This window comes from Sesamum indicum, linkage group LG13, assembly GCF_026168435.1.
Source record: "Sesamum indicum cultivar Baizhima isolate 11 linkage group LG13, ASM2616843v1, whole genome shotgun sequence".
NCBI classification, from domain to species: Eukaryota; Viridiplantae; Streptophyta; class Magnoliopsida; order Lamiales; family Pedaliaceae; genus Sesamum; species Sesamum indicum.
The window spans coordinates 18,062,989-18,086,607 of NC_142669.1; the positions used below are offsets into that span (position 1 = coordinate 18,062,989).

The 23,619-nt window shown below is 32.5% G+C and overlaps 2 protein-coding genes, 2 long non-coding RNA genes and 1 pseudogene across 5 annotated transcripts; all 5 read right to left on the reverse strand.

The window, feature by feature from the left end:
- Positions 1 to 228: 228 nt before the first annotated feature.
- LOC110011970 (zinc finger protein JAGGED-like) lies at positions 229 to 4,543 on the reverse strand (annotated as a pseudogene). The gene is made up of 4 exons (XR_016063512.1): positions 4,369 to 4,543; positions 3,824 to 3,958; positions 3,400 to 3,486; positions 229 to 307 (listed from the first exon to the last, which is right to left on the reverse strand). The product of XR_016063512.1 is annotated as a zinc finger protein JAGGED-like (transcript).
- Positions 4,544 to 7,854: 3,311 nt separating this feature from the next.
- LOC148784591 (uncharacterized) lies at positions 7,855 to 8,562 on the reverse strand. The gene is made up of 2 exons (XM_088876902.1): positions 8,167 to 8,562; positions 7,855 to 8,091 (listed from the first exon to the last, which is right to left on the reverse strand). Exons 1-2 carry the CDS (start codon positions 8,560 to 8,562, stop codon positions 7,855 to 7,857), a joined length of 633 nt encoding a protein of 210 aa, XP_088733028.1.
- Positions 8,563 to 9,646: 1,084 nt separating this feature from the next.
- On the reverse strand, positions 9,647 to 14,035 carry LOC148784592 (uncharacterized). Its single transcript, XR_016063529.1, has 4 exons — positions 13,876 to 14,035; positions 13,331 to 13,465; positions 12,907 to 12,993; positions 9,647 to 9,814 (listed from the first exon to the last, which is right to left on the reverse strand). It is a non-coding gene; the product is annotated as an uncharacterized LOC148784592 (long non-coding RNA).
- Positions 14,036 to 17,361: 3,326 nt separating this feature from the next.
- Positions 17,362 to 18,069, reverse strand: LOC148784593 (uncharacterized). The gene is made up of 2 exons (XM_088876903.1): positions 17,674 to 18,069; positions 17,362 to 17,598 (listed from the first exon to the last, which is right to left on the reverse strand). Exons 1-2 carry the CDS (start codon positions 18,067 to 18,069, stop codon positions 17,362 to 17,364), a joined length of 633 nt encoding a protein of 210 aa, XP_088733029.1.
- A 1,084-nt stretch (positions 18,070 to 19,153) lies between these two features.
- On the reverse strand, positions 19,154 to 23,542 carry LOC148784594 (uncharacterized). Its single transcript, XR_016063528.1, has 4 exons — positions 23,383 to 23,542; positions 22,838 to 22,972; positions 22,414 to 22,500; positions 19,154 to 19,321 (listed from the first exon to the last, which is right to left on the reverse strand). It is a non-coding gene; the product is annotated as an uncharacterized LOC148784594 (long non-coding RNA).
- Between the last annotated feature and the right edge of the window lie 77 nt (positions 23,543 to 23,619).

The window sequence follows — 23,619 nt, forward strand, 5'->3', positions numbered from 1 at the left end:
ACAAGTTATTTGATATGCTTGATAAATAATGCTCTCTTTCCACTACTCCTGTTTAAGTCATATAGACATATCTCTAATACTTTGTAAGTGGTGTTGCGTCACATTAAAAATTGAAGGAATATAAAATAAAAAGAGGAACTTGATCACAAAGGCTTTTTCCACTGAAGACCAAAAGTACTACAAACAAAGTATCCTTTATTTACAATAGGTCAAATTTGTTCATGAAAGCTAGTGTGTTATTGTGAAGCAAGTTGACGGCTGTATCATTTGGCTAACACTTGTCGGGATCATCTTCACTAGCATTACCCTGCACATAATCAACAATATCAATATCATTTAAAATATGTAAAGAGCAAAATGCATAATGTATCTATCTGTACACATCTATTACGATTGAAGGCTCTAGAGTTTGTATTTGGTTTTTCAATTATGTGCTTGCCAAAATAACTTCATCTCGTTAAAAACTGTGCGGGGAAATTTAAGAATTGAAGTAGGAGATTCAAACACTCAATTGTTTCACATTGACCGCTAAAAAGAATGTGCTTTTTGACACTATCTAGAACCACATGATAACCTAATGTATCTATCTCTTCCTCTCTACCATTTTTCTAACCAAAGACGCAACCTTTGTCCCTATCTAGTTATCCTCCACCGATTTTTTTTCCATATTTTAAAATTCAAGAAAGGGTGAAACCATTGCATTTTTTCTTTGTATGCTTCAAATCCAAAAATGCACGTGATTTCTATGAAACCTTCACATTCTCAACATTCTAACTTGGAAGTAATGGGATTATGAACTTTGAGGTCAGTTTAAATGTGAAGAATGCAAGGTAATTCGGAGTTGACGCCTAAAGGGGAGATAATCCTCCACTGTTTTTGTTAATTTATTCCCAAATTATTCATTGTGTTAGGTTTTATCCAATTTGCTTTTTCAAAACCTTTTGATTGTCATACATTTAAAAGTTTTGTACAAATTGTACAGAAACACCATATTTGTCCATGTCGACATCCAAACTTTGCAGGTGTATCATAGTAAAATTTATTGAAAATCACTACTATGCAACCACAAATTAGTTTATTTTTGAACTTCAGAAATAAAATATCATACACTACACGGTAAAGCGGTTGTCTAGATGCCAATCTCATTGTTTATTTTTATATTACTTGTACACCTATCATCTTAAAAGATTTGTTACCACATCTTGGCTAGTAGCAATATAGGTAATGCATGTATTTCTTTAAGTATTATCAATACAATTAATTATCACAACAACAAAGTTAATTATACACTTTTTTTGAATTCTAAAGAAAAAACTTTCATTTGTTCAAAAGTAATAAATCGAATGCACTTCAAACTTCAAAGTGTTCCCAAGAATACAAAAATTGCTTTAAATGACAATAAAAATCAATAAATGATTTCTTTGAAAATAAAAACATTTGACTTTTTTAGGCACTTATCCACAAACAAGTAAATGAAATACATCTATATACTTATTAAAATTGCACAAAATATTCAAACTTTGTCAATTTATATAAAGAAATTAGTGCATTTTGACACTGATTTTGAAAACATGAGTTGATAACACAAAGCACTTTACAAGAGAAACCAAATCTTAGTAAAAGAATAAAAAAGAAAACAATTTTTTTAGAAATATACTATGGTTGATTACTCAATAAAACTAAAAAAATTCCCATATCTAGTATTAATTTATTAATTAAAAAATATTTATCAAATGTTTGAGATTACGTATATTTATAAAATTCACAAAATCTTCTTAAAAAATTTTAATTGGCATCTAGACAACCGCTCTACGCTTTAGCATAGTATTTAATTTCCCAAAGTCCACAAAATAAAATAAGTCATAGTTGGATAATATAGATTTTTCGATATTTTTCTATGATACACCTGCAAACATAAGATGTTAAACATGAACCAACATGATTTCTGTAAATTCATACAATAATTTTAAATGTATAACAACAAAAAGTTTCAAAACAAGCTCATGAAGAAAACCCAACACGACGAATTAATTAGGAATAAATTTACAAAAAAAGGGGAGATTCGTTCTCCAATTTAGGTCTCAACTCTATACTTGCACCATTCACATTTCAACAGCCTCAAACATTCCCAATCCTATTCTTTCCGAGTCAAAATGATGGTCACGTGAGTCTTTCAAAGAAATCAACACACAAAATTTGGATTTGAAGTTTACAAAGTATAAATTTAATGGTTTCAGCCTCCTTGATTTCAAAATATGGGAGAAAAGTCGGCAAAGAAGAACTAATAAGGACATTGGTTTCTTTTCGGTTAGAAATTTGACGAGAGGAATATGAAGATACACAAGTTAACATTAGGTTCTAAAATATCATCAAAAAGCATACTTTTAGCGGCCAAAATGTGTCCCAATTGAGTGTTCAAATCCTACTCAACCCTTTTGATTCCCACACAATTTTTAGCAAGACAAAGTTTTTCGGTAACACAGAATTTGCAAAACCAAATCCAAAGCCTTCAACCTTTAATAAACGAGTACACATAACCTATAATACTATTAATATGCTTCACTTGTAGAATCAAATATATGCATGCTACATGTGTTAGGCCACCATTTTTAATTGCAGAATACGTACTTTTGGAATTTTCTAATGATGACTAGTCATATCTATATGATGCTCTTTGGGACTTGAAACATGCTAGACAATTCACAATTTTAATGGCACTAGCAAGACATAGACAATGACAATATTGCTAACAATAAGCTTGCAAATACAATAATTGCTAATAAATAATATGACATCTCTATTCAATAAAATAATTGCTAACAATAAACATGCTAATAAGGCAGAACTACGAATAAACCAAGACATAGATAAGCATATGGCTAAGCAAGAGGATAGAAGAATAAAATCAAAAAACATCTCACAACATTCTTGTGTTAAATATAGTGAAGATTCTTAAAATTTCAATACATGCATAAATCTGAAATGTTTACTTTTAACAAATAAAATTATCATTTCGTATTTAAAGAGTGGAGATATACAGTGTAAACAAGGGAAACACGAGATATCCTCATGTCAAAACATACGTCAACAGAAATTTTCGCGAAAAAACTTACAGCTGCTGCAAAAATCATCATTTTCTCAAAATCCTTTCAGCCCATGAAAAATAGTCTCAGCACTTCAAATCATTACAGCCAAATGGGGAAAAGAAACAACAAAAAAATTAAAAAGACAAAGAAGACGCATGAAAATTTGTAGAAGGAATATCGATCAGTAATAGAACATATATAGAACCTGGAGCCCTTTTCTTTGTTTTCTTAGTATCTCAAAGTTTGAACATCTAAAATATAAAAATGAATTAAGAAAAGGAAGAAAAGGGATGGGGTGAGTTCATGCATATACCTTGAAACATAACCTAGGTGAGCAGGAGCCAAATCGTTAGTGAAGACCAGTTTTGACGAGCCTTGTTCAAGGTTTCTGTCTCCCTCTCTGAGAAAATATAATGAAGAAATAAAAAATTTCAGCAAGAATCCAAAGGAAAAAAAAAAAGAAAATACAGTAGCCCAGAAACATTTTCCTTACATGAATGAGAACAGGGATTGACAAGACAGTGCTCCACTGTACAAGGAAAACTCATTGGCGAAAAACCGAAGGGGAGTATTTTATAGCAGATATAACCAACTTTGCTAAAATTCATGTACTTTTACAACTCTACTTTTATTTATTTGAGGGTTAACAAGAAAGATGCAGTGATGGAAATTGTCTTGATTTTATAATGTGAAGAAAAACGTAGAACATTGAAATTAGGGCAATGAAAAGAGGTTGCCTTGACGGTGGCGGTTCATGTGTCCCCCAAGGGCTTGAGACTTGCAGAACTTGAGGGAACAAAACCTGCACTCGTAGACCTTCCCGGCCTCATATTTTCCCTCCTTAGCGCCGCTTTTCTTTTTCCTGTAGCCTCCTGCAAATATGCCAATTAAATCAACTTTGATCCGAAACTTTTTTCAAGAAAGGTAGAGAGAATCTGAATTAAGATTTTGGGGGGAATTTGTTGATTAATTGAAGATTTGAGCAAGAGAGTTATCAGTTTTATTGCACAAGCAAAATATCTTCGCAGAAGAAACAAAAATTGATATCAAAAGTTTCTGAGAAGCACAAAAACACAAGGATCAAATTCTGAAAACTGTTCCCTTTTCGTAATCCAGGGCATAAGGGAAGGGTAAGAAGATGATATATATATTATTACAGAATTTCAGAAAATTTCATTACTGATCAGTTGTAATCTTGGACAGCAGGGTTTCATCCTTTTCTTTTACTTTTTGCTTAACTTCAAGAAGATGTAATAAAAAAACTAAAGACAAAGTAATGTACCAGCAGACGAGGAGCTGTCCTCTGAGGCCTGTATACCATCTTCGGGTAAGTTATTGAGGTCTATTGGATTTCCCTCTGGTCTCCTGGAAAAACAAGAACAGAGAGAGGGAAAGTTGAGGAAAGTGATCAAAGAGTTTGAAAAGATGAAATCATAACAAATGTTAGTGTGTAATATAGAGTGGGCCAATCAACGGTAACATTTCTTTCTTTTTTTTTTTTTTTTTTGTTTTTGTTAATTTAGAATGCTTATAAAAATTAGCCTCCAACGGTAACATTTGCTTGGAAATTCAAATTGAAAATAAATTTGAGACCGTCTTTCTTGTCTCATAATTGAAGGATTTTCCGCTAAAATAAATTTGAGAGATTTCTTTCTTTATTTTATTCAGTATTTATCAAAAAAGATATTGAATATACTTCAAAAAATAAAAGATAAAAAAATAATATACTCCAATATTTTTAATTCTTTATCCACAAAGTTGTTAGATAATATTGCTAAGATCTCTTTTGGATGAAATCTAATGGTTCTTTTTTTATTTTTATCTAAAAAATATATTATATTTCATTTGGCATAATAAAACTCATTCAGATTGTCCACATTTGCGGATAAGTGGCGCTTAAGTGGATACTCTCAATTATTTTGTTTGTATAAAGAGAACGTAACCGTGGGGATTACTAGAGGTGTTTGATATTTATATATGATGTTGTGGGTTGGTTATGCATGTTATTACGTTGGGATTACGTATGCTTATTGATTAGATGATTATGTGCATATTTATATATATGGATACAGGGGTTACTATTAAGTATTACGTTTAGGGAAGATGTAGCCCTAGTAGCGTTAGGGGGTGCTACATTAGGTGGTATCAGAGCAAGGATTAGATTTTCTAGGGATAGTAGATGAATGCGATATTATACGTGAGGTAAATATTAGAAATCTACTTACATGTGCGTATTTCATATACGATGGAAGCGTTAAGGGAAAACGCTGTTGGCCCAACTGAGTCATTAGAGTCTGTGAAGGGTCATGATTCTGCATCAGAACATCGAGGGTTAGAATTCCGAAATAGAAATGCCCCACAACCAGAAATGAACCCCTTTATGCAACAATTTCTAGAAATGATCCAGAGGATGGCTCCACCGCCACAACCGCAACCACATGATGCAGTTATTGAAAAAAATTATGAAATAGTGAGGAGACAAGGGGCGATGGTATTTGCAGGTACAACTGATCCTGCAGAAGTAGAAGAATGGCTAAGAAACACGGAAAGGGTGTTGGACAGAATTGAGTGTACTTCTGGATAAAAGTTGAGGTACATAATGTCCTTACTGGAGAAGGACGCCTTAGACTGATGGGAAACAGTTCCAAGGAGCAAGAACCGACCTGTCACTTTGAAGTGGAATGACTTTTTCAAAGAATTTACTGACAAATATACTCCATCAGTCTACAAAAACCGTAAGAAAGTTGAATTCCTTGAATTAAAGCAAAATGGTTTATCGGTTGTTGAGTATGAGTTGCAATTTGTGAGATTGTCAAAATATGCTCCCGAAAAGGTGAGTATCGATGTAAATAAGTATTTAATTTTATGCATATAAAATTTATCATGATAATTTCAATATCTACTACAACAAAATTCATTTATTTCTAAATTCACCATATATTGGAGTTATTAGTTAATATATCATATTTTAGTTTTAGATTATCTTAAAATTCGATATTTTGGTTTATATTATCTAAGAACAAGTTTAATCAATATTTTAGTATATTTTACTAATTTTGTAGTAAATAAATATTTAATATAATGCATATGAATTTTATTGTTAATATTTCAATATCTATTACATCAAAATGTAATTATTCACAATATATTAGAACTATTAGCCAATATCTCATAAATTTAATACGTTTTGTTAATATTTTTGTAAATAAATATTTAATATAATTTATATGAATGTGTTGATGTTAGACAAAAACTAAGTAGTGGTATGAAACTTTGGTTACTTCTCATCAAATGATTATACCAAATGAATTTTCATGGCTTCCAATTTTCTTTCATCGTACTGCTTCTTTTTGGTCTTTTTGTTAAAATTTTCTTCCTAGTTCTTATTTAGATTTTTTAATAAAATATTTCAAATGCTACAATAGTTCATATTTTTTAAATTAAAATATTGATAAAAAAAATTAATTGGGCTCGAGCTCGAGCTCCAGCTCGGCACGTGTGAATTGAGCTCGAGCTCCGGCCAATTTTTTTCTGGCTCACTGAGGTCGGTTCGGTTGCAGCCCTAGTTCTTGGTAGTGTCGAAAAATGTATATATAAATAAAAAACTCGTATTATTTTACTATAAATTTCTTTACTTTTAACTCATGTTAGATAAAATTAATAAAGATTATTATGTAAAAAAGCGTTAAAGAGGTATTTTTGAAGTCTCGGACTTCTTGATGCCCTAAACAAATAAACTTAACGAGCTCGTATATTTTATAAACCAATATTGTGAAGCATATATAAATCTTACAATTAAAAACATATGCATACAATTCCTCAAAATTTAGGTATTTTCTTTGTTGTTATTTTAATACTCTTACCTCATGAAAATATTTCTCAATTTTATTGAATTTTCTATTGTTTCCATTTAATGTAAATTTCATATTTCTAAAAGAAGTACAATCTTTGGGCTAGAAAAAAGAAATAACAATCTTTATTGCCTTAGATAAAAAAAAAAACAAGTACAATCTTTCTTATAGTACAGAGAATGCCGAAGTTCTATAAACAAAGCTTTCTAATTTACATAAAGAAAAGCCTCGAAAACCCATGAGGCTCATACTCGGAAGACAATCCGAGACAAATTCTTCCTTATGAAGCATGTTCAAGACAGGTTTGTCAGGCAAAACTCTTTTCTTGATATCAACGTCATTGGAGTTTTATGATCTGCTACTTCCATTACATCAGTCGATGATCGATATTAACTTAAGCCATGCTTTCGAAGGCAATTTAATGTCAGCCTGAAGAAAACAAAAGACGAGAGACATTAACAGTAATGTACACCACAATTATAATAATCTATGATCTATCCATACTCGTTTATTAAGACTCAAGGCCCTAGGGTTTATTTGGTTTTCGGTTCTATGCTTACCGAAATAACATCGTCCCACTAAGGACGATGTGAGAAACTAAAGATTGAAATAGTAATTTAAACACTCAACTAAAATTTTTTCACATTGATTGCTTAAAAAAATGCATTTTGACATCATCCAGAACCAAAGTTACACTCTGTCTCTTCCTCATTTTCATTTTCTAACGAAAAAGAAACATTTGTCCCTATCCATTCCCTCTCTACCAATTTTTTCCCATATTTAAAATTCAAGAAATGACAAACCATTGTATTCAAGAAATTTTATTGCAGTGCTCACAGAGGAGACTACGTTTATCCACAGGTCCCTTGTGTAGCATGAATTGTCGAGGTCCTGTATTAGAGGCAGAATACCTTTGCTTATACTTCCCCTATATCAGAGTATTCTGAGTTCACCATCCTTTGTCTCTCAACCCGTAGCACCATGTAATATGCTTTGTTGACGAGGGAAAGAGGTTCTAGAACCAAAGTCTGACTACGAATGTTATCATAGGAGTCATTCAAACCCATCAAAAACTGTATTAGTTGGTTCGCATCGTTTTGTTCCGCCTTGGTTTTTGTTGCATTCGCAAATGCAAAGGCCACATGAACACATAGCTGGTGGCATGAGGCATAATAATTCATCCCAGAGTTGTTTCAATTTTGTGTAGTGACTAGTTACGCTCATATTACCTTGCAGATAGAACTAATTTCGCGTTGCAGCTTGTACAGCAGAGTTCCATCACACTCACCGTACCTAGCTTCAAGATCCAACCAAATATTTCTAGAAGAACTTGCATACAGGTACGCGTTTACCAAGTCCTTGGAGATGGTGTTCAAAATCCATGTCCGTACCATACAGTCTGTAATCCTCCACTGTCTGTGCTGAGGAGTCCCAGTCGTAGGCTGTAGTCCTATGCCGTCGATAAATGCCAACTTATCTTTGCTTTCTAAAGCTATCCTTATAGACCTACTCCAGGATAGCCAATTAATCCCATTGAATGGAGCAGAAACCATTACCATGTGATGATTCCGAGTTCCATTTGCTATGGAAGGAAAGGCAGGCGTATCAGTTGATGAGCTCGCCATTCTCATCAAATGTAAGGTTCAGATGAGTGAAATTGATCGTTCAAAGTACTTCGTATGCAGAGACCATCAAGGTGATGGCTCTGATACCATGATAAAATTAGGCATAAGCCCCATGGGCACTAGGTTACAGAGCAAGAAACGGAGAGGACTGAAGTTGTGTTTTCATTCATTCAACGAGAACTGGTACAACTTCAATTTAAATACAGATACAAAGGCAATGAAGAAGAAATTGTGTAACTAACTAAAACAGAAATAACAACTCAGATTCCAAATCAGTTGCCACCTAAGCCACCAATGCCAACTAATGAAAGTGTAAAGCACAACTAATAAAAATGTAACCAAGGAAAAACACGACTTCTTCACTGCAGAACCAGAGTTAGGAGAAGAAGATGTTACAGTCTGTGAAGGAGATGGAGCTTGAGCTGAATTCAACAGGTTCTACCAACCTCTTCCTCATATGTGGTGATGGGATACACATTAGAAACTTCTTACATTCAAGGGTCTGGAGAGCAAATGCTTTTCTTGTAGTATATTCTTTTGACTGCAACCCATAAATATGGACATGATTGGGTTAAATAAATTATTGCAGAGATCATAAAAAGACAGGACAGAAGCTGGTGAATGAGAGATCCAATGGGAAGATCCTAGTTTTAAGTGTATTCAAGGTTATTATTAGTTGTTTTCCGTGCTTATGCATGTAAATGAAATGCTTAAATTAATTGCTTTGAACTACAAATTATCTAAAATTTCTCTATTCAACTATGAATTCTAGGGATTGCTTTATTTGGTTCCGTACTTGCTTAATAAGTTGAGGTATGCCATAATAATTACATGAACCCTCATTGATGTGGTGAACTCAGCCACAACGAGATCAACTACACTTTGATGGTGCAACACTATGTTTTACTTGTTTCTTGCAATTACTACTTTATTGGATCCAGCGCAACAAGTTATTTGATATGCTTGATAAATAATGCTCTCTTTCCACTACTCCTGTTTAAGTCATATAGACATATCTCTAATACTTTGTAAGTGGTGTTGCGTCACATTAAAAATTGAAGGAATATAAAATAAAAAGAGGAACTTGATCACAAAGGCTTTTTCCACTGAAGACCAAAAGTACTACAAACAAAGTATCCTTTATTTACAATAGGTCAAATTTGTTCATGAAAGCTAGTGTGTTATTGTGAAGCAAGTTGACGGCTGTATCATTTGGCTAACACTTGTCGGGATCATCTTCACTAGCATTACCCTGCACATAATCAACAATATCAATATCATTTAAAATATGTAAAGAGCAAAATGCATAATGTATCTATCTGTACACATCTATTACGATTGAAGGCTCTAGAGTTTGTATTTGGTTTTTCAATTATGTGCTTGCCAAAATAACTTCATCTCGTTAAAAACTGTGCGGGGAAATTTAAGAATTGAAGTAGGAGATTCAAACACTCAATTGTTTCACATTGACCGCTAAAAAGAATGTGCTTTTTGACACTATCTAGAACCACATGATAACCTAATGTATCTATCTCTTCCTCTCTACCATTTTTCTAACCAAAGACGCAACCTTTGTCCCTATCTAGTTATCCTCCACCGATTTTTTTTCCATATTTTAAAATTCAAGAAAGGGTGAAACCATTGCATTTTTTCTTTGTATGCTTCAAATCCAAAAATGCACGTGATTTCTATGAAACCTTCACATTCTCAACATTCTAACTTGGAAGTAATGGGATTATGAACTTTGAGGTCAGTTTAAATGTGAAGAATGCAAGGTAATTCGGAGTTGACGCCTAAAGGGGAGATAATCCTCCACTGTTTTTGTTAATTTATTCCCAAATTATTCATTGTGTTAGGTTTTATCCAATTTGCTTTTTCAAAACCTTTTGATTGTCATACATTTAAAAGTTTTGTACAAATTGTACAGAAACACCATATTTGTCCATGTCGACATCCAAACTTTGCAGGTGTATCATAGTAAAATTTATTGAAAATCACTACTATGCAACCACAAATTAGTTTATTTTTGAACTTCAGAAATAAAATATCATACACTACACGGTAAAGCGGTTGTCTAGATGCCAATCTCATTGTTTATTTTTATATTACTTGTACACCTATCATCTTAAAAGATTTGTTACCACATCTTGGCTAGTAGCAATATAGGTAATGCATGTATTTCTTTAAGTATTATCAATACAATTAATTATCACAACAACAAAGTTAATTATACACTTTTTTTGAATTCTAAAGAAAAAACTTTCATTTGTTCAAAAGTAATAAATCGAATGCACTTCAAACTTCAAAGTGTTCCCAAGAATACAAAAATTGCTTTAAATGACAATAAAAATCAATAAATGATTTCTTTGAAAATAAAAACATTTGACTTTTTTAGGCACTTATCCACAAACAAGTAAATGAAATACATCTATATACTTATTAAAATTGCACAAAATATTCAAACTTTGTCAATTTATATAAAGAAATTAGTGCATTTTGACACTGATTTTGAAAACATGAGTTGATAACACAAAGCACTTTACAAGAGAAACCAAATCTTAGTAAAAGAATAAAAAAGAAAACAATTTTTTTAGAAATATACTATGGTTGATTACTCAATAAAACTAAAAAAATTTCCATATCTAGTATTAATTTGTTAATTAAAAAATATTTATCAAATGTTTGAGATTACGTATATTTATAAAATTCACAAAATCTTCTTAAAAAATTTTAATTGGCATCTAGACAACCGCTCTACGCTTTAGCATAGTATTTAATTTCCCAAAGTCCACAAAATAAAATAAGTCATAGTTGGATAATATAGATTTTTCGATATTTTTCTATGATACACCTGCAAACATAAGATGTTAAACATGAACCAACATGATTTCTGTAAATTCATACAATAATTTTAAATGTATAACAACAAAAAGTTTCAAAACAAGCTCATGAAGAAAACCCAACACGACGAATTAATTAGGAATAAATTTACAAAAAAAGGGGAGATTCGTTCTCCAATTTAGGTCTCAACTCTATACTTGCACCATTCACATTTCAACAGCCTCAAACATTCCCAATCCTATTCTTTCCGAGTCAAAATGATGGTCACGTGAGTCTTTCAAAGAAATCAACACACAAAATTTGGATTTGAAGTTTACAAAGTATAAATTTAATGGTTTCAGCCTCCTTGATTTCAAAATATGGGAGAAAAGTCGGCAAAGAAGAACTAATAAGGACATTGGTTTCTTTTCGGTTAGAAATTTGACGAGAGGAATATGAAGATACACAAGTTAACATTAGGTTCTAAAATATCATCAAAAAGCATACTTTTAGCGGCCAAAATGTGTCCCAATTGAGTGTTCAAATCCTACTCAACCCTTTTGATTCCCACACAATTTTTAGCAAGACAAAGTTTTTCGGTAACACAGAATTTGCAAAACCAAATCCAAACCCTTCAACCTTTAATAAACGAGTACACATAACCTATAATACTATTAATATGCTTCACTTGTAGAATCAAATATATGCATGCTACATGTGTTAGGCCACCATTTTTAATTGCAGAATACGTACTTTTGGAATTTTCTAATGATGACTAGTCATATCTATATGATGCTCTTTGGGACTTGAAACATGCTAGACAATTCACAATTTTAATGGCACTAGCAAGACATAGACAATGACAATATTGCTAACAATAAGCTTGCAAATACAATAATTGCTAATAAATAATATGACATCTCTATTCAATAAAATAATTGCTAACAATAAACATGCTAATAAGGCAGAACTACGAATAAACCAAGACATAGATAAGCATATGGCTAAGCAAGAGGATAGAAGAATAAAATCAAAAAACATCTCACAACATTCTTGTGTTAAATATAGTGAAGATTCTTAAAATTTCAATACATGCATAAATCTGAAATGTTTACTTTTAACAAATAAAATTATCATTTCGTATTTAAAGAGTGGAGATATACAGTGTAAACAAGGGAAACACGAGATATCCTCATGTCAAAACATACGTCAACAGAAATTTTCGCGAAAAAACTTACAGCTGCTGCAAAAATCATCATTTTCTCAAAATCCTTTCAGCCCATGAAAAATAGTCTCAGCACTTCAAATCATTACAGCCAAATGGGGAAAAGAAACAACAAAAAAATTAAAAAGACAAAGAAGACGCATGAAAATTTGTAGAAGGAATATCGATCAGTAATAGAACATATATAGAACCTGGAGCCCTTTTCTTTGTTTTCTTAGTATCTCAAAGTTTGAACATCTAAAATATAAAAATGAATTAAGAAAAGGAAGAAAAGGGATGGGGTGAGTTCATGCATATACCTTGAAACATAACCTAGGTGAGCAGGAGCCAAATCGTTAGTGAAGACCAGTTTTGACGAGCCTTGTTCAAGGTTTCTGTCTCCCTCTCTGAGAAAATATAATGAAGAAATAAAAAATTTCAGCAAGAATCCAAAGGAAAAAAAAAAAGAAAATACAGTAGCCCAGAAACATTTTCCTTACATGAATGAGAACAGGGATTGACAAGACAGTGCTCCACTGTACAAGGAAAACTCATTGGCGAAAAACCGAAGGGGAGTATTTTATAGCAGATATAACCAACTTTGCTAAAATTCATGTACTTTTACAACTCTACTTTTATTTATTTGAGGGTTAACAAGAAAGATGCAGTGATGGAAATTGTCTTGATTTTATAATGTGAAGAAAAACGTAGAACATTGAAATTAGGGCAATGAAAAGAGGTTGCCTTGACGGTGGCGGTTCATGTGTCCCCCAAGGGCTTGAGACTTGCAGAACTTGAGGGAACAAAACCTGCACTCGTAGACCTTCCCGGCCTCATATTTTCCCTCCTTAGCGCCGCTTTTCTTTTTCCTGTAGCCTCCTGCAAATATGCCAATTAAATCAACTTTGATCCGAAACTTTTTTCAAGAAAGGTAGAGAGAATCTGAATTAAGATTTTGGGGGGAATTTGTTGATTAATTGAAGATTTGAGCAAGAGAGTTATCAGTTTTATTGCACAAGCAAAATATCTTCGCAGAAGAAACAAAAATTGATATCAAAAGTTTCTGAGAAGCACAAAAACACAAGGATCAAATTCTGAAAACTGTTCCCTTTTCGTAATCCAGGGCATAAGGGAAGGGTAAGAAGATGATATATATATTATTACAGAATTTCAGAAAATTTCATTACTGATCAGTTGTAATCTTGGACAGCAGGGTTTCATCCTTTTCTTTTACTTTTTGCTTAACTTCAAGAAGATGTAATAAAAAAACTAAAGACAAAGTAATGTACCAGCAGACGAGGAGCTGTCCTCTGAGGCCTGTATACCATCTTCGGGTAAGTTATTGAGGTCTATTGGATTTCCCTCTGGTCTCCTGGAAAAACAAGAACAGAGAGAGGGAAAGTTGAGGAAAGTGATCAAAGAGTTTGAAAAGATGAAATCATAACAAATGTTAGTGTGTAATATAGAGTGGGCCAATCAACGGTAACATTTCTTTCTTTTTTTTTTTTTTTTTTGTTTTTGTTAATTTAGAATGCTTATAAAAATTAGCCTCCAACGGTAACATTTGCTTGGAAATTCAAATTGAAAATAAATTTGAGACCGTCTTTCTTGTCTCATAATTGAAGGATTTTCCGCTAAAATAAATTTGAGAGATTTCTTTCTTTATTTTATTCAGTATTTATCAAAAAAGATATTGAATATACTTCAAAAAATAAAAGATAAAAAAATAATATACTCCAATATTTTTAATTCTTTATCCACAAAGTTGTTAGATAATATTGCTAAGATCTCTTTTGGATGAAATCTAATGGTTCTTTTTTTATTTTTATCTAAAAAATATATTATATTTCATTTGGCATAATAAAACTCATTCAGATTGTCCACATTTGCGGATAAGTGGCGCTTAAGTGGATACTCTCAATTATTTTGTTTGTATAAAGAGAACGTAACCGTGGGGATTACTAGAGGTGTTTGATATTTATATATGATGTTGTGGGTTGGTTATGCATGTTATTACGTTGGGATTACGTATGCTTATTGATTAGATGATTATGTGCATATTTATATATATGGATACAGGGGTTACTATTAAGTATTACGTTTAGGGAAGATGTAGCCCTAGTAGCGTTAGGGGGTGCTACATTAGGTGGTATCAGAGCAAGGATTAGATTTTCTAGGGATAGTAGATGAATGCGATATTATACGTGAGGTAAATATTAGAAATCTACTTACATGTGCGTATTTCATATACGATGGAAGCGTTAAGGGAAAACGCTGTTGGCCCAACTGAGTCATTAGAGTCTGTGAAGGGTCATGATTCTGCATCAGAACATCGAGGGTTAGAATTCCGAAATAGAAATGCCCCACAACCAGAAATGAACCCCTTTATGCAACAATTTCTAGAAATGATCCAGAGGATGGCTCCACCGCCACAACCGCAACCACATGATGCAGTTATTGAAAAAAATTATGAAATAGTGAGGAGACAAGGGGCGATGGTATTTGCAGGTACAACTGATCCTGCAGAAGTAGAAGAATGGCTAAGAAACACGGAAAGGGTGTTGGACAGAATTGAGTGTACTTCTGGATAAAAGTTGAGGTACATAATGTCCTTACTGGAGAAGGACGCCTTAGACTGATGGGAAACAGTTCCAAGGAGCAAGAACCGACCTGTCACTTTGAAGTGGAATGACTTTTTCAAAGAATTTACTGACAAATATACTCCATCAGTCTACAAAAACCGTAAGAAAGTTGAATTCCTTGAATTAAAGCAAAATGGTTTATCGGTTGTTGAGTATGAGTTGCAATTTGTGAGATTGTCAAAATATGCTCCCGAAAAGGTGAGTATCGATGTAAATAAGTATTTAATTTTATGCATATAAAATTTATCATGATAATTTCAATATCTACTACAACAAAATTCATTTATTTCTAAATTCACCATATATTGGAGTTATTAGTTAATATATCATATTTTAGTTTTAGATTATCTTAAAATTCGATATTTTGGTTTATATTATCTAAGAACAAGTTTAATCAATATTTTAGTATATTTTACTAATTTTGTAGTAAATAAATATTTAATATAATGCATATGAATTTTATTGTTAATATTTCAATATCTATTACATCAAAATGTAATTATTCACAATATATTAGAACTATTAGCCAATATCTCATAAATTTAATACGTTTTGTTAATATTTTTGTAAATAAATATTTAATATAATTTATATGAATGTGTTGATGTTAGACAAAAACTAAGTAGTGGTATGAAACTTTGGTTACTTCTCATCAAATGATTATACCAAATGAATTTTCATGGCTTCCAATTTTCTTTCATCGTACTGCTTCTTTTTGGTCTTTTTGTTAAAATTTTCTTCCTAGTTCTTATTTAGATTTTTTAATAAAATATTTCAAATGCTACAATAGTTCATATTTTTTAAATTAAAATATTGATAAAAAAAATTAATTGGGCTCGAGCTCGAGCTCCAGCTCGGCACGTGTGAATTGAGCTCGAGCTCCGGCCAATTTTTTTCTGGCTCACTGAGGTCGGTTCGGTTGCAGCCCTAGTTCTTGGTAGTGTCGAAAAATGTATATATAAATAAAAAACTCGTATTATTTTACTATAAATTTCTTTACTTTTAACTCATGTTAGATAAAATTAATAAAGATTATTATGTAAAAAAGCGTTAAAGAGGTATTTTTGAAGTCTCGGACTTCTTGATGCCCTAAACAAATAAACTTAACGAGCTCGTATATTTTATAAACCAATATTGTGAAGCATATATAAATCTTACAATTAAAAACATATGCATACAATTCCTCAAAATTTAGGTATTTTCTTTGTTGTTATTTTAATACTCTTACCTCATGAAAATATTTCTCAATTTTATTGAATTTTCTATTGTTTCCATTTAATGTAAATTTCATATTTCTAAAAGAAGTACAATCTTTGGGCTAGAAAAAAGAAATAACAATCTTTATTGCCTTAGATAAAAAAAAAAACAAGTACAATCTTTCTTATAGTACAGAGAATGCCGAAGTTCTATAAACAAAGCTTTCTAATTTACATAAAGAAAAGCCTCGAAAACCCATGAGGCTCATACTCGGAAGACAATCCGAGACAAATTCTTCCTTATGAAGCATGTTCAAGACAGGTTTGTCAGGCAAAACTCTTTTCTTGATATCAACGTCATTGGAGTTTTATGATCTGCTACTTCCATTACATCAGTCGATGATCGATATTAACTTAAGCCATGCTTTCGAAGGCAATTTAATGTCAGCCTGAAGAAAACAAAAGACGAGAGACATTAACAGTAATGTACACCACAATTATAATAATCTATGATCTATCCATACTCGTTTATTAAGACTCAAGGCCCTAGGGTTTATTTGGTTTTCGGTTCTATGCTTACCGAAATAACATCGTCCCACTAAGGACGATGTGAGAAACTAAAGATTGAAATAGTAATTTAAACACTCAACTAAAATTTTTTCACATTGATTGCTTAAAAAAATGCATTTTGACATCATCCAGAACCAAAGTTACACTCTGTCTCTTCCTCATTTTCATTTTCTAACGAAAAAGAAACATTTGTCCCTATCCATTCCCTCTCTACCAATTTTTTCCCATATTTAAAATTCAAGAAATGACAAACCATTGTATTCAAGAAATTTTATTGCAGTGCTCACAGAGGAGACTACGTTTATCCACAGGTCCCTTGTGTAGCATGAATTGTCGAGGTCCTGTATTAGAGGCAGAATACCTTTGCTTATACTTCCCCTATATCAGAGTATTCTGAGTTCACCATCCTTTGTCTCTCAACCCGTAGCACCATGTAATATGCTTTGTTGACGAGGGAAAGAGGTTCTAGAACCAAAGTCTGACTACGAATGTTATCATAGGAGTCATTCAAACCCATCAAAAACTGTATTAGTTGGTTCGCATCGTTTTGTTCCGCCTTGGTTTTTGTTGCATTCGCAAATGCAAAGGCCACATGAACACATAGCTGGTGGCATGAGGCATAATAATTCATCCCAGAGTTGTTTCAATTTTGTGTAGTGACTAGTTACGCTCATATTACCTTGCAGATAGAACTAATTTCGCGTTGCAGCTTGTACAGCAGAGTTCCATCACACTCACCGTACCTAGCTTCAAGATCCAACCAAATATTTCTAGAAGAACTTGCATACAGGTACGCGTTTACCAAGTCCTTGGAGATGGTGTTCAAAATCCATGTCCGTACCATACAGTCTGTAATCCTCCACTGTCTGTGCTGAGGAGTCCCAGTCGTAGGCTGTAGTCCTATGCCGTCGATAAATGCCAACTTATCTTTGCTTTCTAAAGCTATCCTTATAGACCTACTCCAGGATAGCCAATTAATCCCATTGAATGGAGCAGAAACCATTACCATGTGATGATTCCGAGTTCCATTTGCTATGGAAGGAAAGGCAGGCGTATCAGTTGATGAGCTCGCCATTCTCATCAAATGTAAGGTTCAGATGAGTGAAATTGATCGTTCAAAGTACTTCGTATGCAGAGACCATCAAGGTGATGGCTCTGATACCATGATAAAATTAGGCATAAGCCCCATGGGCACTAGGTTACAGAGCAAGAAACGGAGAGGACTGAAGTTGTGTTTTCATTCATTCAACGAGAACTGGTACAACTTCAATTTAAATACAGATACAAAGGCAATGAAGAAGAAATTGTGTAACTAACTAAAACAGAAATAACAACTCAGATTCCAAATCAGTTGCCACCTAAGCCACCAATGCCAACTAATGAAAGTGTAAAGCACAACTAATAAAAATGTAACCAAGGAAAAACACGACTTCTTCACTGCAGAACCAGAGTTAGGAGAAGAAGATGTTACAGTCTGTGAAGGAGATGGAGCTTGAGCTGAATTCAACAGGTTCTACCAACCTCTTCCTCATATGTGGTGATGGGATACACATTAGAAACTTCTTACATTCAAGGGTCTGGAGAGCAAATGCTTTTCTTGTAGTATATTCTTTTGACTGCAACCCATAAATATGGACATGATTGGGTTAAATAAATTATTGCAGAGATCATAAAAAGACAGGACAGAAGCTGGTGAATGAGAGATCCAATGGGAAGATCCTAGTTTTAAGTGTATTCAAGGTTATTATTAGTTGTTTTCCGTGCTTATGCATGTAAATGAAATGCTTAAATTAATTGCTTTGAACTACAAATTATCTAAAATTTCTCTATTCAACTATGAATTCTAGGGATTGCTTTATTTGGTTCCGTACTTGCTTAATAAGTTGAGGTATGCCATAATAATTACATGAACCCTCATTGATGTGGTGAACTCAGCCACAACGAGATCAACTACACTTTGATGGTGCAACACTATGTTTTACTTGTTTCTTGCAATTACTACTTTATTGGATCCAGCGCAACAAGTTATTTGATATGCTTGATAAATAATGCTCTCTTTCCACTACTCCTGTTTAAGTCATATAGACATATCTCTAATACTTTGTAAGTGGTGTTGCGTCACATTAAAAATTGAAGGAATATAAAATAAAAAGAGGAACTTGATCACAAAGGCTTTTTCCACTGAAGACCAAAAGTACTACAAACAAAGTATCCTTTATTTACAATAGGTCAAATTTGTTCATGAAAGCTAGTGTGTTATTGTGAAGCAAGTTGACGGCTGTATCATTTGGCTAACACTTGTCGGGATCATCTTCACTAGCATTACCCTGCACATAATCAACAATATCAATATCATTTAAAATATGTAAAGAGCAAAATGCATAATGTATCTATCTGTACACATCTATTACGATTGAAGGCTCTAGAGTTTGTATTTGGTTTTTCAATTATGTGCTTGCCAAAATAACTTCATCTCGTTAAAAACTGTGCGGGGAAATTTAAGAATTGAAGTAGGAGATTCAAACACTCAATTGTTTCACATTGACCGCTAAAAAGAATGTGCTTTTTGACACTATCTAGAACCACATGATAACCTAATGTATCTATCTCTTCCTCTCTACCATTTTTCTAACCAAAGACGCAACCTTTGTCCCTATCTAGTTATCCTCCACCGATTTTTTTTCCATATTTTAAAATTCAAGAAAGGGTGAAACCATTGCATTTTTTCTTTGTATGCTTCAAATCCAAAAATGCACGTGATTTCTATGAAACCTTCACATTCTCAACATTCTAACTTGGAAGTAATGGGATTATGAACTTTGAGGTCAGTTTAAATGTGAAGAATGCAAGGTAATTCGGAGTTGACGCCTAAAGGGGAGATAATCCTCCACTGTTTTTGTTAATTTATTCCCAAATTATTCATTGTGTTAGGTTTTATCCAATTTGCTTTTTCAAAACCTTTTGATTGTCATACATTTAAAAGTTTTGTACAAATTGTACAGAAACACCATATTTGTCCATGTCGACATCCAAACTTTGCAGGTGTATCATAGTAAAATTTATTGAAAATCACTACTATGCAACCACAAATTAGTTTATTTTTGAACTTCAGAAATAAAATATCATACACTACACGGTAAAGCGGTTGTCTAGATGCCAATCTCATTGTTTATTTTTATATTACTTGTACACCTATCATCTTAAAAGATTTGTTACCACATCTTGGCTAGTAGCAATATAGGTAATGCATGTATTTCTTTAAGTATTATCAATACAATTAATTATCACAACAACAAAGTTAATTATACACTTTTTTTGAATTCTAAAGAAAAAACTTTCATTTGTTCAAAAGTAATAAATCGAATGCACTTCAAACTTCAAAGTGTTCCCAAGAATACAAAAATTGCTTTAAATGACAATAAAAATCAATAAATGATTTCTTTGAAAATAAAAACATTTGACTTTTTTAGGCACTTATCCACAAACAAGTAAATGAAATACATCTATATACTTATTAAAATTGCACAAAATATTCAAACTTTGTCAATTTATATAAAGAAATTAGTGCATTTTGACACTGATTTTGAAAACATGAGTTGATAACACAAAGCACTTTACAAGAGAAACCAAATCTTAGTAAAAGAATAAAAAAGAAAACAATTTTTTTAGAAATATACTATGGTTGATTACTCAATAAAACTAAAAAAATTTCCATATCTAGTATTAATTTGTTAATTAAAAAATATTTATCAAATGTTTGAGATTACGTATATTTATAAAATTCACAAAATCTTCTTAAAAAATTTTAATTGGCATCTAGACAACCGCTCTACGCTTTAGCATAGTATTTAATTTCCCAAAGTCCACAAAATAAAATAAGTCATAGTTGGATAATATAGATTTTTCGATATTTTTCTATGATACACCTGCAAACATAAGATGTTAAACATGAACCAACATGATTTCTGTAAATTCATACAATAATTTTAAATGTATAACAACAAAAAGTTTCAAAACAAGCTCATGAAGAAAACCCAACACGACGAATTAATTAGGAATAAATTTACAAAAAAAGGGGAGATTCGTTCTCCAATTTAGGTCTCAACTCTATACTTGCACCATTCACATTTCAACAGCCTCAAACATTCCCAATCCTATTCTTTCCGAGTCAAAATGATGGTCACGTGAGTCTTTCAAAGAAATCAACACACAAAATTTGGATTTGAAGTTTACAAAGTATAAATTTAATGGTTTCAGCCTCCTTGATTTCAAAATATGGGAGAAAAGTCGGCAAAGAAGAACTAATAAGGACATTGGTTTCTTTTCGGTTAGAAATTTGACGAGAGGAATATGAAGATACACAAGTTAACATTAGGTTCTAAAATATCATCAAAAAGCATACTTTTAGCGGCCAAAATGTGTCCCAATTGAGTGTTCAAATCCTACTCAACCCTTTTGATTCCCACACAATTTTTAGCAAGACAAAGTTTTTCGGTAACACAGAATTTGCAAAACCAAATCCAAACCCTTCAACCTTTAATAAACGAGTACACATAACCTATAATACTATTAATATGCTTCACTTGTAGAATCAAATATATGCATGCTACATGTGTTAGGCCACCATTTTTAATTGCAGAATACGTACTTTTGGAATTTTCTAATGATGACTAGTCATATCTATATGATGCTCTTTGGGACTTGAAACATGCTAGACAATTCACAATTTTAATGGCACTAGCAAGACATAGACAATGACAATATTGCTAACAATAAGCTTGCAAATACAATAATTGCTAATAAATAATATGACATCTCTATTCAATAAAATAATTGCTAACAATAAACATGCTAATAAGGCAGAACTACGAATAAACCAAGACATAGATAAGCATATGGCTAAGCAAGAGGATAGAAGAATAAAATCAAAAAACATCTCACAACATTCTTGTGTTAAATATAGTGAAGATTCTTAAAATTTCAATACATGCATAAATCTGAAATGTTTACTTTTAACAAATAAAATTATCATTTCGTATTTAAAGAGTGGAGATATACAGTGTAAACAAGGGAAACACGAGATATCCTCATGTCAAAACATACGTCAACAGAAATTTTCGCGAAAAAACTTACAGCTGCTGCAAAAATCATCATTTTCTCAAAATCCTTTCAGCCCATGAAAAATAGTCTCAGCACTTCAAATCATTACAGCCAAATGGGGAAAAGAAACAACAAAAAAATTAAAAAGACAAAGAAGACGCATGAAAATTTGTAGAAGGAATATCGATCAGTAATAGAACATATATAGAACCTGGAGCCCTTTTCTTTGTTTTCTTAGTATCTCAAAGTTTGAACATCTAAAATATAAAAATGAATTAAGAAAAGGAAGAAAAGGGATGGGGTGAGTTCATGCATATACCTTGAAACATAACCTAGGTGAGCAGGAGCCAAATCGTTAGTGAAGACCAGTTTTGACGAGCCTTGTTCAAGGTTTCTGTCTCCCTCTCTGAGAAAATATAATGAAGAAATAAAAAATTTCAGCAAGAATCCAAAGGAAAAAAAAAAAGAAAATACAGTAGCCCAGAAACATTTTCCTTACATGAATGAGAACAGGGATTGACAAGACAGTGCTCCACTGTACAAGGAAAACTCATTGGCGAAAAACCGAAGGGGAGTATTTTATAGCAGATATAACCAACTTTGCTAAAATTCATGTACTTTTACAACTCTACTTTTATTTATTTGAGGGTTAACAAGAAAGATGCAGTGATGGAAATTGTCTTGATTTTATAATGTGAAGAAAAACGTAGAACATTGAAATTAGGGCAATGAAAAGAGGTTGCCTTGACGGTGGCGGTTCATGTGTCCCCCAAGGGCTTGAGACTTGCAGAACTTGAGGGAACAAAACCTGCACTCGTAGACCTTCCCGGCCTCATATTTTCCCTCCTTAGCGCCGCTTTTCTTTTTCCTGTAGCCTCCTGCAAATATGCCAATTAAATCAACTTTGATCCGAAACTTTTTTCAAGAAAGGTAGAGAGAATCTGAATTAAGATTTTGGGGGGAATTTGTTGATTAATTGAAGATTTGAGCAAGAGAGTTATCAGTTTTATTGCACAAGCAAAATATCTTCGCAGAAGAAACAAAAATTGATATCAAAAGTTTCTGAGAAGCACAAAAACACAAGGATCAAATTCTGAAAACTGTTCCCTTTTCGTAATCCAGGGCATAAGGGAAGGGTAAGAAGATGATATATATATTATTACAGAATTTCAGAAAATTTCATTACTGATCAGTTGTAATCTTGGACAGCAGGGTTTCATCCTTTTCTTTTACTTTTTGCTTAACTTCAAGAAGATGTAATAAAAAAACTAAAGACAAAGTAATGTACCAGCAGACGAGGAGCTGTCCTCTGAGGCCTGTATACCATCTTCGGGTAAGTTATTGAGGTCTATTGGATTTCCCTCTGGTCTCCTGGAAAAACAAGAACAGAGAGAGGGAAAGTTGAGGAAAGTGATCAAAGAGTTTGAAAAGATGAAATCATAACAAATGTTAGTGTGTAATATAGAGTGGGCCAATCAACGGTAACATTTCTTTCTTTTTTTTTTTTTTTTTTGTTTTTGTTAAT

Excerpts from the sequence above, each read along its gene's own strand:
- LOC148784591 (XM_088876902.1), bottom strand. The coding sequence starts at position 8,562 with ATGGCGAGCTCATCAACTGATACGCCTGCCTTTCCTTCCATAGCAAAT. Across the intron at positions 8,092-8,166 it reads AAATTAGTTCTATCTGCAAG|CTATGTGTTCATGTGGCCTT; the intron begins GTAATATGAGCG and ends TCATGCCACCAG.
- LOC148784593 (XM_088876903.1), bottom strand. The coding sequence starts at position 18,069 with ATGGCGAGCTCATCAACTGATACGCCTGCCTTTCCTTCCATAGCAAAT. Across the intron at positions 17,599-17,673 it reads AAATTAGTTCTATCTGCAAG|CTATGTGTTCATGTGGCCTT; the intron begins GTAATATGAGCG and ends TCATGCCACCAG.